The sequence below is a fragment of the Myxocyprinus asiaticus genome, chromosome 48, assembly GCF_019703515.2.
Source record: "Myxocyprinus asiaticus isolate MX2 ecotype Aquarium Trade chromosome 48, UBuf_Myxa_2, whole genome shotgun sequence".
Lineage (NCBI taxonomy): Eukaryota > Metazoa > Chordata > Actinopteri > Cypriniformes > Catostomidae > Myxocyprinus > Myxocyprinus asiaticus.
The window spans coordinates 12,853,124-12,868,604 of record NC_059391.1 but is presented as its reverse complement, the minus strand read 5'-3'; the positions used below and the strand labels follow the sequence as shown (position 1 = coordinate 12,868,604).

The window sequence follows — 15,481 nt, the reverse complement described above, 5'->3', positions numbered from 1 at the left end:
TACAATGCAACATAAAATAAAAACCGCAATCAACACATTGCTTGTCTTGTTGTTCATGATTTTTTAAGTAAAAAAAAAGTAGTGTAATGCATTACATTTTTAATTTTTGAAATCAGATTACAGTTGCTGCCTTTCAATTAAGGTAATTAGTTATAAATTATAACTTTTGCACCAAAATAATTAGTAAAGTAATCTGATTACAATTTTATTGCCATAAACAATATTTTGTGGTGGATCACTTTTTGAGTAACTTGCCCAACACCGGTCTTCATCTTTTATAAAAACGTACAGTAATAACTTATCCCTTAAATGAATTTCCTTTTAGATTGACTGCAAATTCTTTAATGGAATGCCCACTTTTCATGATCCAATCAATTTATGATGGATAAAATCAAATAATGTCACAATACGGAAGGAAATGGGTTTCAAATGTCATTTCTTTTGACTTTAAAGGGTTCACGATGTGCCTTTTCATATTATTGTAATATCTTATTTGAGGTCCACTTATATTATTAGTAAAGTTTATTGCACAAAAAAACAGTCATATATTTATAAAACATGATCATTTTCCACCCTCATTCGTTTTGGTGCTGCTTCTCCTTTAAAACTTGACAGTAAACGCCCACTGTTCTGAATGGCTCTCTGCTCTTGACTGACCTGCTTTCTCCTTGCCATCTCACTGCTCACCGCTACTGGGTGGGCTACAGAAGTGATAAGGTAAAGTAAGAGTTGATGTGTTGTTGTGGAAGCAGTCAGATGCAAATGTCTGCCACAGTATGACATCACAATGTGGAGGAAGTAGAGAACAAGTCGTTTTGGCAGCTTGGTTTCAACAAATGCACTTTTTGCAGTGAGGAGGAAGTTTTGAGTTCTGAAACAGGTTTTAATAATATAATGAACTCTAACATGTGAGAAGATCAAGGGAAATGTAATTCCTCATGTCATGACCCTTTAAATTCTTACCTGATGTCTCTGATGCTGTTAATTATTAATTACATATACATTTATGCATTTGACAGACTCTTTTATCCAAAGTGACTGTGTTTCATCCCAAAATAATGTAATGTCCAAACAGCCAAGAGCCCTCCACATTTCAAAAACATTCCTTTATTATAAATAAATTATTTGTATAAAAATTTAATTGGCATGCTTCAACCATGGCATTTGCACACTCACAACCTGACTTTATAGACCAGAGTAGCCAATACAAAAGAGACAAATGCATTTTCAAATGCAGATCTGACACTGTGGGACAAGAATGAGAAAATCTTCACGACCACAAAATACTTACAATTAGAATAACATGTAACATGGTTGACTCCAATATTTGTTCTATTCCTTTACATTTTTTTTTTCTCTTACCCTTATGCCAGTGTCCCCATTTCATTGGCTTCCAATGTAAATGGCAGCTTTTGTCTCCCGATCTTACAAAATATCAGAAAAATAAATAAATAATAATAATCTTGGTTCACGAGTCCATCCTTTTGTCCACAAACAACATTGATGTCTCATGCTTGGGTTTCAGTCATTGGTTCCCTTTGTTTTTGAGCCAGACAGTGTCATGCCAAACAATTCCTGAATGTTCTTTTCAGGTTGTGTGCTCATATGGCATGATTGGTGTAGCTGACGTAGGTTGTTTTTGTGGATGGTGCTGAAAATGAAAACAGTCAGTTTTAAGAAGACAGTTGTGTATCAGGAAGCAAAAAACACAATATTGTTGCAAGAGGCAAGGGAATTGTAGTATATTGAGTTAATTCGTTTTAAGTATCTGGGAAGTTATGATTCCGAATATTGCTCTGTGACCATCAAGATGAAATTCTTACTTTGTTTCATAGATTGAAAATGATTTTGCCTCTCATTTTGATTTAAATGTAGGAAGGAACAACTGAGAAAATAATGATATGAAGTACTGTATGTGTTTTTTAGAGAGCAGAGTGGCCAATAGAAAATATAATGTTAATATACAGTATAAGTTATATTTTTGCCAATGTTTCTCATTATTTACTCACCCTTTATTTCTTCTGCAGAACAGCTGCTATCAGCTGCTTTATGATGGAAATCAGTGAGCGACATTATTTAAAATAAATCTTTTAGTGTTCCCGCAGAAGAAAGAAAGTCAGATGGGTTTGGAACGACATGAGGGTTATAATGGCCACATCTCAGCCAATTGATCTGCCCTTATATATTTATACCGGTATATATTGGTCTATCACACAGTTTATAAATGATACCTGCACAGAAGTTAATGAAACAAGACTGATTAGCAAATTTTTATTTTGTTCACTGAAATGAAAAAGTAAACTTGCATTTACAGAATATTAACTAAACATACTAAGAAACTCCCCCAAATGTGTTTGCCCTCCAAATGGCATTCTCTGCCTATTCATTACATGCCACATTTGACACTCATTATGATCTGGCCCCGGTCTTAGAGCCCTTCGGCAGAAGGGTCATGGCACATTAGTGAGGGTCTGAACATTTGCATTAACTTTAACACACTGCTGTGGACCTGTGCATGCCGTCCTTGGTTAATGTTCGGTTCCCTTACGTAAGGTAACACAACATTGACTTCTGAAATACATTTAGCACAGATTCCACTTCCCCTCGCCCTCAGTTTGTTTGTGGAAATGAGCTGGCAGTCAGTAATTCACATTCACTGAGACATAATTTTATATGAGATGTGATTGTAACCTTAATGTTCCATCTAGTATTAGCGTCAGACAGTGCAGGCAGCATAGCTAATGAATTAGCAATGATACTCTAGTGAATGCATTCATATCAGCTTCATTTCCTCTTACTCAAAAGCTTCATATGACAAGATAAGCACTTAAGGGAGACTAATTTTGTAACCAATGCAAACGTTTTAGAACCATAGAGGTTATCAGATCATTAGCATGTACAGTTTAGTCAACATCAAAGGAACTGTTCCTAAAAGAATGAAAATTAATTCATTATTTACTCACCCTCATGTCATTCCAGATGTGTATGCTGTTATTTTCTTTCATGTTCTGTTGAACAGAAAAGTATCAATTTTGAAAATTCTTTACGCAGATCTTTTCCATACAACGAAAGCTCATAGTGAAAGTTCAAAATATCATCAAGCTCCAAAATATCATAAAAGCACCATAAAAGCAGTCAACAATCCTTATTCTACATCTTCTGAAGAAATTCAATAGCTTTGTGTGTGCAACAGACCGAAGTGTTAGACGTCATTCACTGATAATCTTCCCCTCCGCCAGAGCTCACCTCTAGCCAATGTTTGCATCCAGATTAAAAAACTGGTGCATTTACGTAATTGACATCATCGTCAATAAAATGTTCTTGCATGGTCTCACATTGGTTCTCACATGTTTCATAACCAAACATGACATGCCATTTTTTAAATTGGATACAAACCTGGGCTAGATGTGAGCTTTGGCGGAGGGGAAGACTATCATTGAATAACGACTTAAATTAACAATTTAAAGCTAACATATGACTTCAGAAGACTTGTAAAATAGCGCAGAAGGCATATGGACTACTTACATGGTGCTTTTATGATGCTTTTGTTCTTTTTGGAGCTTAACGAAAGTGATCACTTTGAATTATTGGAAAGGGATACGTAAAAATTCTTACAAATATTAAACTTTTGTGTTCCAAGAAAAAACAACAGCATATGGGTTTGAAACTACAAAAGAGTACAGGTGAGTAAATATAAAGGAATTTTCATTTTTGGGTGAACTGAAACATTACATAGTGCAAGCTTATTGGTCCTTTGACATGTAATTTGTTAAGCCAGTCAGCTCGGATAGTGCACACTACGTATGATTTTTTTTTCTCTGAAACCCTCCTCCTCCCTAGCACCACCGGTCTAGATCTGCTTCAAAGGGATTGGATGTACATCTAATACTGCAGCAGCAGCATTTCCTACATGCTTGATGCAGCATGTGTATGTTCTAGTTGTAGCAAGACTTTGCACTTGCTAAGCAGCAGCAACAGCGTAAGCAGATCTAGTTTGCCAAGATCAAACCTACCAACTTAAGAGTTGTCATGACTTAAATATACAAGTGCCATATTAAAAATGTAATAAAATGTTCTCTACTATGTTTGTGCTGGAGAGAGAAGATGTCTTTACTCACTACTATTGTCCACACTCTCACAGAGCTCGGTTTTCACCTCTCCGTTGGGCCGCTCGCTGGCCAGGTGGCTGAGCTTGTTGGTCATGGTGGCGGCAGTGACGATGGCCTTGAAGCTGCGCTTGCGTTTGGGGACGTTCTGCTCTGGGTGCAGGATGATGATGTAGACTTTGGGCATGTAGAGCATCCCCAGAGACACAGACGCACTCAGGCTCAGAGAGATGGTCAGTGTGGCTGTCTGAATGTACAGCTAAAAATAAATGGTGATAACAGTGGTTAAAAGTGAGCAATTGTTTCAATGTTTTTTGTGGATTACTTTTATGCTGACTTTTGTTATTTTTTGATCTTCAAAATGTTGGCACCAGTTCACTTGTATTGTATGGACCAAAAGAGCTGTGAAATTCCTCTACAAATCTTAATTTGTTTTCTTTAGATGTTCCACATCTGGAATGGCATGAGGGTGAGTAAATGATGAGAGAATTTTCATTTTTGGGTGAACGATCCCTTTAAGGGGCCGTCACACTACACTTCGCACTCTATTCACTCCCACGCCAATACTAACTAGATTTTTTTTTTTTTTTTTTTGCTATTTTCACCCAGGTGCAAATAATAGCATATGCTATTTACACACCAGTGCAAATAGTGGCAGATATTATTTGCTCCCCAACGCCAGTGCAAATAATGGTAGATACTAATTGCACCCTGGTGCAAATAGTGCCAGATACTATTTGCAACCATATTTAAATACTTACAGTATATGGGCATCACCACAATGTGTTTATTGTGTTTATTTGAAGTCCCACAGACCCACTGCATTAACCCCTACCGCTAAACCAAACCTTACCTTAGAAAAAATAACCATGGTTTTACTACAGTAACTATAGTTTCACCGTGGTATGTAGTGTTGCTATGTGGTCACTAAGGTGTTCTGGGTCATTTAAAGCACCATACTATGTGGTTGCTTGGGTGTTCTGGGTAGTTATTAGGGCATTGCTAGATGCTCGAGTGAGTTGGGTGGTTGCTTTCAGGCCAAAGTCAAAAGAGCCCACCCAAGTCTCACTTCCAGTATATCCTGTTCCCTATATATCTCTTGGGTCCCTTCTTCAATGTACAGTATATCTATGGTATTTTTATGCCTGTTTTATCATCTGCCAGGCGAACATTTACAGTCTGTTTGCTTAGAAAAGTAATAGCACACCTCTACTCAACAAGCCACATGATTTGAGGGATAATTCATGTCCATAGTACAAATGGTGTGGGGTAAGATTCATACCAACATGTACTACTTTAGCATTAGGGGTTTGTTTAAATCCTTAACCCTAAATATGAGCAATAGTAATAGTGATGCTTGCCGTAGCAATGAAGTGGATTACTGAGTAAGAATGTAAACTGGTATTCAGGTTTGGCTCCATGTTGGCATAATAGAACGTCTACTTTTCTTGATTTAATCAAATTCAATCCAACATAATGTCAAATTTGGTCAAACTTTAGGACTATTTCAAAAATGCTATCATTTATGAATCAACACAACTTGAACAACAGAAGCAAGGATAACAAGAATTGTCTCTAATTCAGTAGAGATAATCGGTTTGACCGATATTTTTAACCGATATTTACACTTTTCCACTTAATCGGTTATTGGTTCTTTGATATCGGGTTTTGCTATAAAGTTGGGCACAAAAGACTTTACATTTTAAATATTAATTTATTAAGGGGCTTTGAACAAGTGTAAATTGCAACTAAAACTAGTCAAATTAATTCTTTGTAGACTGTGCGCAATATTAGTTATGTAAAGCAGTTTACCAGTGGTTCTATATTTAAAATCTATATTGTATCATTCATTAAAAAACAATATTGGTTGATTTCTAAAAATAAATCTTCAACCAGGCCCATGTCTCATAGTATGATAAATGGCTAACCTGGCTAACAAATATATGACTGTACTCCTTACCAATGGTGCAAGTGATCAAAAGGCTAATGAGCAGGAATTTATAATATATGACTGCTGTGGCTGAGGCAGAAGATAAAGCTCTTCACATTTATATTATGAGAAATGGAGCGTTAGCTGAAAAATGAGCACAGGCTTTTAGGTCAGGGGTGGAGAATTAAATCAAATTAACTGTATTGCTTTAAACTGATGTGGGCAGCGTGATGTGGGTTTTTTGTTGTTGGTTTTTTTTTTGCCTGATTTGAACTTAAGAAGCAGAATTTATAATTTGTTAATCAAATATTTATCTTATAATTTCTGTAGGACTTTATTTAATTTTTTATTATACAGTACCGCTTTTATAAAATTTGTTTGGAAGAAAGACTTTGAAACTGTTCATTCTTCACCAAACAGTTTTCCATATTATTTCATATATAATATCATGTCTTATTACATGGCACTCTGGAATATTCTATTCTGATTGGTCAATGGCGCCATCTAGCAGTCTAATATTTCTAAGTAACAACCGCACATCCACATATCAGACCGCTCACCAGGGTATTGCAAGTCATCTTTCCTGCTTCTCGGATAAATGTGCGATCTCTACAAGTAAGCTAATAAAATCATTTAAACTCAAATCAGTGTTTCATGTTCATTTATTTTATTTATTTGGCAAGTAGTCTGGTAATAAGATGCATAATGAGCAATCAGATGGTCATTAATTACAAATTAAACACCAACAGAACGCAAGTCAGAGGTGGATTTCAGCTGTTCAACAATTTATTACTTCTCACATATTGATATAATTTCAAAGCGAATCAATATTTATAGGTTGTTATTGCAAAATAAACCCCTTCAGGATCATACAAGTCCCCTTTGCTTTGCATTGGGGTCCTGATTACCCTGTCGGGGTTTATTTTGCAATAACAACCTGCTGACTGTACATGATCCCTTACATACAGTGGCGAATTCTCAGAGCCAGCAAAGCCTTCTATGCTGGCCTAACATGCCAAATAAATAAATATTTTTCATCCTTTCATTCTCAATCACCTTTTTGCCTATGTATTTTTAATCGCTTTCCACTATTAATTAATCTAGAAACAAATAGAGAAAAACGGAGTTTATCCAGTCAGAATGTATTCCTTGATCCATACAAGCGAAGTCAAATCAAATCAAATCACTTTTATTGTCACACAGCCATGTACACAAGTGCAATGGTGTATGAAATTCTTGGGTGCAGTTCCGATCAACATAGCAGTCGTGACAGTGATGAGACATATACCAATTTACAATAACATCAAATTAACAAAACACAATTTAAAGTCTAATATACATATAATTACACACAACACAATATACAAATAATAACATACACTGTACAGTATACAATACACACAATATAGATACACATTATTCAATAATTAAAAAAAAGTATATATAATATATATAGAATGTACAGTAGGTTGTATTGTACTGTACTGACATTCAGGCTGTCGGTTGATAGTAAGTTGTTAAGAGAGAATATAATATAATAATAATATAATTTATGACAGTCCGGTGTGAGATATAAGAGTAAGAGTAATAAAGTGCAGTGCTGATGTATTTTGATCGTGGGAGATCAAGAGTTCAAAAGTCTGATTGCTTGGGGGAAGAAGCTATCATGAAGTCGGCTAGTGCGGTTCCTGATGCTGCGATATCGCCTGCCTGATGGTAGCAGTGAGAACAGCCCATGGCTCGGATGGCTGGAGTCTCTGATGATCCTCCAAGCTTTTTTCACACACCGCCTGGTATATATGTCCTGGAGGGAGGGAAGCTCACCTCCGATGATGTGTCTGGCAGTTCACACCACCCTTTGCAGTGCTTTGCGTTTGTGGGCTGTGCTATTGCCGTACCAGGCGGAGATGCAGCCAGTCAGGATGCTCTCTACAGTGTAGGTGTAGAACCGTGTGAGGATGTGGCGGTTCATTCCAAACTTCCTCAGCCTTCTCAGGAAGAAGAGGCGCTGATGAGCCTTCTTCACAACGACTTCAGTGTGGATGGACCATGTGAGTTCCTCAGTGATGTGGACACCCAGGAACTTGAAGCTGCTGACTCTCTCCACTGGTGCTCCATTGATGGTGATGGGACTGTGTTCTCTGTCTTTTCTTCTGAAGTCCACCACAAGCTCATTTGTCTTACTGACGTTGAGGGAGAGGTTGTGCTCCTGATGACGCGGCCCGGAATGCCGTCTGGACCCGCGGCTTTGCGGATATTCACCCGTCAGAAGGATCGGGTTACATCCGCTACAGAGACGGAGAGTGAACTAACCTCTGTAGCTTCGGCCGCGAGAGCTCTCTCCGCGAGGGTGGTGTTATTTCCCTCAAAACGAGCATAAAAGGTTTTAGCTCATCCGGGAGAGAGGCAGCGGTGTTCATGGCGGAGTTTTTATTCCCTTTAAAGTCTGTGATGATGTTAAGTCCCTGCCACATGCTTCTAGAGTTGGTGGTGTTAAACTGTCCTTCAATCTTGTTCCTGTACTGACGTTTTGCTGTTCTGATCATAACTGGCTTGTTTATGCTCCTCCGCGTTCCCGGAATTAATAGCGGAGGTCCGCACATTAAGTGCCGCGCGAACATCGCTATTAAAACATGGCTTCTGGTTCGGATAGATCCGTGTTGTTCTGGTCGGAACAACGTCCTCTACGCACTTTCTGATGAAACACATTACGCTATCAGCATAAAGCTCGATGTCGTCATCAGAGGCGGACCGGAATATCTCCCAGTCCTTGTGATCAAAACAGTCTTGTAGCGTAGAGTCTGACTGGTCCGACCAGCACTGGATCTTTCTGAGAGTGGGTGCTTCCTGTTTCAGTTTCTGCCTGTAAGCGGGCAGAAGCAGAATGGAATAGTGGTCCGATTTGCCAAATGGTGGGCGGGGGAGGAATTTGTAGCCATCCCAGAAGGGAGAGTAGCAATGGTCCAAAACCCGGTCCCCTCGTGTGTTGAAACTAATGTGCTGGTGGTATTTTGGTGCGACTGATTTGAAACTGGCTTTATTAAAGTCCCCGGTCACAATGAACGCGGCCTCAGGGTGTGCGGTTTCCTGTTTGCTTATACTCCCATACAGTTCCTTGAGTGCCCAGTCTGTGTCGGCTTGTGGGGGGATGTACACAGCAGTGATAATGACCGCTGTGAATTCCCTCGGTAGCCAGAATGGTCGACACAGAAGCATGAGAAATTCCAGATCAGGAGAGCAGAAAGACTTGATAGAATGTATGTTCCTCTGATCACACCATGATTTGTTGATCATAAAACATACACCACCACCTCTGCTTTTACCTGAGAGGTCTTTCGCTCTGTCCGCTCGGTGCACGGAGAACCCCCCTGGTTCAATGGCTGAGTCTGGAATCTCCACAGACATCCAAGTTTCCGTAAGGCAGATAATGCAGCAGTCCCTCATCTCTTGTTGGAAAGAGATCCACGCTTTCAGCTCGCAGAGCTTGTTATCCAGAGACTGAACATTTGCCAGTAGAATACTGGGTAGCGGGGGTCGAATTGTGCGGCGTCTTACTCTGATGAGAACGCCGGCTCTGTTTCCCCTTTTCCTCCTGTGTTTCCATGGCTGTGCAGCCCAGACAAAGGGCTCCGCTTGCGTGTTTGTAAACAGCGGGTCGGCATTGAGCAATTTGAAGTCCGGTTTACGGTGTGTAATTGCTGAACCAATGTCCAAAAGTGTTTGTCTGTCGTAGACAATAAGGCAGACAACATCCAAGACAAAAAACATAAGAATTGTAAACAAAACAAACAAAACACTACCATGTTGTGTCGGAGCTCGCAATGCAGCAGCCATACTCAGCGCCATCTTGAGTTTTCAGTGTGACAGCTATTTCACAAATCACATGCCCAAAGCCAGAAGCAGAAGCAGCACGTGAGTTTGAGCTCCACCCCCTCAGGCCTTCAGAATTTCCACAGAATCCCGCAACAGTGCAAATGAATGAGCAACTAAAGTCAGATTGTCAGATTCATCAGCCAATCAGATTGATTTATTTGTTTTTGGTGGGTGTGATCTTTAGGATATGTCCCGGTCGAGGCCTTCTAGCTGGCCTTGAGTGACACAATCATGCTTTAAGTGATGTACGTAATTTGAAAGCCAAGAGCATGAGACCATCATCACTGCCGCTATCGCCACTGAGAAAGAGAATCTCTTTCTCTTTAAGAGATCCTTATGGATTTAAAAACATGAGATGTTCTGCATGACTGTGTGATTGCTTAATTTATTAAACAGGAAAGGAGGACTGATTTTCACTTCAAGTAATTTGGTAAGTGCTTTTTGCATTGTTATAGCAACATCAGGAGTTTTCTAAGTGTAAATTAGGCTGCTTGAGCATTCAGTGTCGAATCAAGTTTTGAAAAGTAGTGCTGCGTTCCATTCAACTCGGAAAGTCAGATTTTACAACTTCTTACTAGGAAAACTGCAATGGAATGCTTCTTGAAGTCAGAATTACAACTCCAATTTAGCCGAGATGGAAGGGCATGATGTCACACAAACATGTTGACACTCAGGGAGATATACAAAGTGATAAACATTCACTTTATTAAGTAATATCAATTAAATGAGTTTGTTTCCACATTACATTATATTAAAGCTTGTTTAACAAATGCCTGCAGAAACGGGTGTATAAAACATTATAATCTCTTTTGATAATCGTACACCTGAAGCACAAATGCTAGCACTGCAGCATTGTTTATCAGTTGGGTTGCTAGGAGACATCTCTAATGAGAGTCAAACACCTGCTAAGCTAACGGGAGTGTTGCAGTTTTGTTTCCTTAAACGTCATCTTCCAAATATCGAGTAATGGAATGCATTTATTGTCAGAGATATCAGGTAGGAATATCCCACATCCAACTTGAATGGAATGCAGCATAATGTCTCGGTTACTGTTGTAACCTCCATTCCCTGATGGAGGGAATGAGACGTTGTGTCGATGTAGTGACACTAGGGGTCGCCCTTGGGAGCCCCAAACACCTCTAATCTTTGAGAAAAGGCCAATGAGAATTGGCGAGTGGAATTTGCATGCCACTCCCCCGGACATACGGGTATAAAAGGAGCTGTCTCGCAACCACACACAACGTCTCGTTCCCGCCATCAGGGAACGGAGGTTACAACAGTAACCAAGATGTTCCCCTTTTGTCACTCACTCAACATTATGTCGATGTAGTGACACTAGGGGTCCCTATAGAAAAATAGCACAACAGCTGGACCGTGTTACATGAACTGCCGATGCAGGTGAAAGCAAGCTGCTGCGTGCATAATAGCAGGTGAATCAGTCTGCACGTAACTTCCCCCAATGCCCCACAAGACATCATGTAGTTCCCCACATCCCAGAGGGGGGGGAAGCAACGTAACTAGCATGGGAGCAGGCCGCACCAGCCGTGGCCTTTTCTCTCTATGTTTTCTCTCCACAGAGTATTAGATTTAGATCTAACGCTATTACATGTGCCGGGGAAGGTGTTCTTTTCCTTTCCTATTCTTTCAGAGGGAAAAGACCCCGCGGAGACCACATCCTGCCCGGAGGGGAGGTAACATGTGGCAATACGTCACGTGGGCTCCTCCACTTCCAGGTTCAGCCTGGAAGTGGAGGAGCTCTACAAACACAGCGGGGCAGAGAGGGCTCTGCCCAAGGGATACGCAGGTCTGCCGACAGGGAGACCGTACTGCGGAAAATACATCATAGGGGGTTACCGGAGTAACCAGCGCCTGTGGAACACCTATCCCAGTACAGGGCATATTAGTACCCGTAGTGGGTCCGGCTGCAAATTCCTCCACTGAATTCGTGAGCCCCAGGGCTAGGGGGGAAGGACATCCAAGGTTCATAGTTCGTGAACTCACATGGGAGAAGAAGCGCACGTCTTCGATTCATGGAGGGGAAAGGCGCTATACGCAAGCGATACACCCCAGCTGTTCCGTATTACCAAACTTACCTGTTCGTACCTGACAAAACACAGGACGAAACCAGCTCAACCCGGAGATTGTAAAATCTCGCAAAGGTATTGGGTGTTGCTCAACCCTCTGCTCTGCAGATGTCTGCTACGAGGATGCCCACGAGGATGCCAGACTCCTTGTAGAATGTGCTCGTATTCCCAAAGGGGTGGGCACGGCCTGGGCTTGGTATGCCAGAGCGATGGCATCCACGGTCCAGTGGGCTGAAGCAGACAAAGAGCTGCTCAGAGCGTCTAAAGCTCTGCGTGCAATCCAAGTAGATGCGCAAAGCACGCACCGGACACAGCAACGACAGGGCTGGGTCTGCCTCCTCTCGGGGCAGCGCTTGCAGGCTTACCACCTGATCCCTGAAGGGGGTCGTGGGAACTTTGGGCACATAACCCGGCCGGGGTCTCAGGACCACGTGAGAGTCTACCGGACCGAACTCCAGGCAGGTATCGCTGACAGTGAATGCCTGCAGGTCCCCAACCCTCTTGATGGAGGTGAATGCGTATTTGGTGAACGCCACATCGAGGAGCCTTGCTTCGTCTTGAACTCGTGGCTGCGCTGAGGGGGCCCTTGAAGTGGCTGTGAGCGGCGCCCCAAACCCAGGAACCAATCATCTAGCCGCGAGGGCTCAGGGGAGGGTGGAGGGTTCCAGTCCAACCCGACACTCGCGGCGGCCTGGGCAAGCATAGCGGTCAGCTCTGTCTCAGACTCAGACTGGGCGGGCACACCCGAAGGTGGCAACCCAGTCGAGTCCTCGGCATCCGACATTGCCAGCGCGCTCTCCGATGCAGCGATCGAGGACTCATCCTGCTCACAAGCCCCGAAAGAGACGTTAAGCTGGCTGTGAGGCGAGCTGGTCTCACCTCGTAACTTGACAGGGGCAAATGAGCATGCTGTGGAACGGGAGGTCCGCGGGGATTTACCTGGCGAGGCTGTGCCTATTGGAGTCCCCAAATCACCTCCAGCGCCAGCCGGGCCAGCCTCATACCTGGAGGTAGAAGGCCCAGCGTGGGGGGTGGCTGGAATGGCTTTCCCTCCGAGGAAGGAAAGCCGTGACCACAACGTTGCCATGGTCATGTTCTCGCAATGAGAACACGAACCATCCACAAACACTGCCTCAGTGTGAGCAGCGCCCAGACACGTGAGGCAGCGCCCGTGGCCATCGGAGGCAGATAGATAATGACCGCATCCAGGAATTACACAAAGACGGGACGGCATCTTTAAAAAGACACGTCTTTAAAAAGACACGTCTTTAAAAAGACGTTCAGAAGAGGAAAATATACTCTTTGCAGAGATATATACTCATTTAGTACCGCTGTCGAAACGCCCAGGGGCGTAGTCTGCACTAAGCGTGCAGAAGGAGAGAAAGCCGCTGGAATGTGTCATATATCCAACAGCATACGCTTCTATCTGAGGTGAATGGACCGGCAGTGGAATTCAGCTCACTGACACACAACCACTCGGTTCCGAAGAAAAAATCTGAATGAGTGGTTGCGAGCCAGCTTCTTTTATACATATTATTATATCATATATCATATCAAGTCAAGCCATGTCATGTCATATGAATGACAGAAAAACAAATAAAAAAATGTATCTTTAAATGCAATTCAAATGTACAAATTCCTGTGTGTGTGTTTGTGTGTTTGTACGTTTGCATGCGCCCATTGTAATTCACAGTGTCAGTCAGTAGCACAACAACAGCAGGTGTAAAAGAAGAAAACACATTTTCAAAAAGCTGCAGGAAGAAGTAAACTGCATTTAACTAAAGATCTTTGGGAGCTTAAGTGGTTTAAAGATCAATACCGCAGCATGTGACCATGAATGAATAAACACAAGCCAGCTACAGTATATAAAAACTGGAATTCATTCAAAGTGTCCATAAAACTGTCAACGTCAGGCATCGTTTTCTCATCTGTTCCCTCTGTTCAACTGTAATGAAATGCAAAGTGAGAGAACTCTGACAGAACAAACAAAGGATATTTTTCCTTCCCTCAATCTATGATTTTCAACTCAAGCGATCACAGTGCGAAATGAAGGATCAGCCCCCTTAAGTGAGAAAATGATGGGATTATACCAAATTTAAATTTCTGTCATTTTTTACTCACCCTCATCTTGTTCCAAACCTCCAGGACTTTAATTTTTCCGTGGAATACTAAAGAATATAAATAACATACTGGTTGTTCTTTTCCATGCATTTACAATGAATGGTGACTGGACTTTTTTGAGCCTCAAAAAGAACCAATTATTTTGATCCATGAAAAAATCATTCAGAAAAAGAATTTGTGAACAGGATCAACCAAATCATTGAAAAGATCTGACTCAAAAGAACGATTCTTTCATGAACAGGACATCACTACTTCTCTCGCAAACTCATTGCCAAGGAGAGCAAGAGTGGATGTCAAGGTTTTCAGTGAATAACAATGTGGATTTCAGTCTGTTTCACACACAAAGCTATCGTACTGCTTCAGAAGACTTGCAATATTGTACGGACCACTTTTAGGAAGTTTTATGATGCTTTTTGAAGCTTGAAAGCTTCAGTCTCTATTCATTTTAATTACATAGCAAAGAGCAACCAGCACAGTCTTCAGAATTTCTCCTTTTGAGATCCATGGAAGAAAGTCATAAGAGCTTGAAATGACATGAAGGTGAGTAAATGATGACAGTCATTTTTGGGTGAATTAATCCTTTAATTGATGAAATGAAGGGAGTATACTGAATAAATGAGACAGTTTATGCAGAAAATGAGCAGAAATGAGGAGCTGCACAGCAGATTCAAATTATGCTCGATGCATAGCTGTAAGAAACAGAATGGAAGTTTTAATGAGCACAGAGCGGGGTGATGTGAATAAGAGAGACATGCCTCATATCTGTGTCCTCATATTGCAGTGGCTTAATCTTTTTAACATCAGTGAGGGCCCAAGAAATAAGCCTGGGAGAGATAACAGAGTGGGAATTACGCCCTGCGGATTTCTTTCCTCTTTGAATCAGTCTATTGTCATGACGGAAGAATGTAAAAACAGTCATAGGTTTGAGGGAAACAATTTCCTCCTTGACATATCTTTTAATTTAATACCACCCTGAGGGCCTGATGTTCGGTACATTGTTTGTTTTTTGTAGTGATAGTTTCTCAAAATGAATGCTGGAGAGCTTTTATGGTCAATTCTGCACTTCTAATCCCTCGTGTGCATGTGTAGCCACCTCGCTGAGTAAAAAAAAAAAGCCTATCATAACACAGTTATGGTAATGTCAATGAGATATGCTATCTAGCAGATGATAATTAAATGCTGGCAAATTTTGACATTCTGAGAAAATCTGAAAATATGGCTTAATTTATTTTAAAGGAATAGTTCACACAAAAATGAAAATTCTGTCCTCAATTACCCCAATGTTGTCTTCTAGCATGTCACACACGTTTGGTCAGAAGACATGCAAGAACAAATGAGGTTTGATGTTATTGATATCGCTGCCATTT

At 41.2% G+C, this 15,481-nt stretch overlaps 1 protein-coding gene across 2 annotated transcripts in view; it reads right to left on the bottom strand.

Annotated features, from left to right (window-relative positions):
* Nucleotides 1-1,111: 1,111 nt before the first annotated feature.
* Nucleotides 1,112-15,481, bottom strand: part of LOC127437735 (metabotropic glutamate receptor 8-like) — a 272,494-nt gene continuing 258,124 nt past the window's right edge. Inside the window, exons 10-12 of one of the 2 annotated variants that reach the window (XM_051692852.1) lie at nucleotides 4,119-4,365; nucleotides 2,964-3,008; nucleotides 1,112-1,651 (exon numbers count right to left, since the gene is read on the bottom strand). In XM_051692852.1, the coding sequence (XP_051548812.1) occupies nucleotides 2,992-3,008; nucleotides 4,119-4,365 (264 nt within the window). In that variant the 3' untranslated portion in view covers nucleotides 1,112-1,651; nucleotides 2,964-2,991. The remainder of the gene's footprint in view (nucleotides 1,652-2,963; nucleotides 3,009-4,118; nucleotides 4,366-15,481) is intronic. The other variant, XM_051692851.1, reaches the window with a different exon arrangement.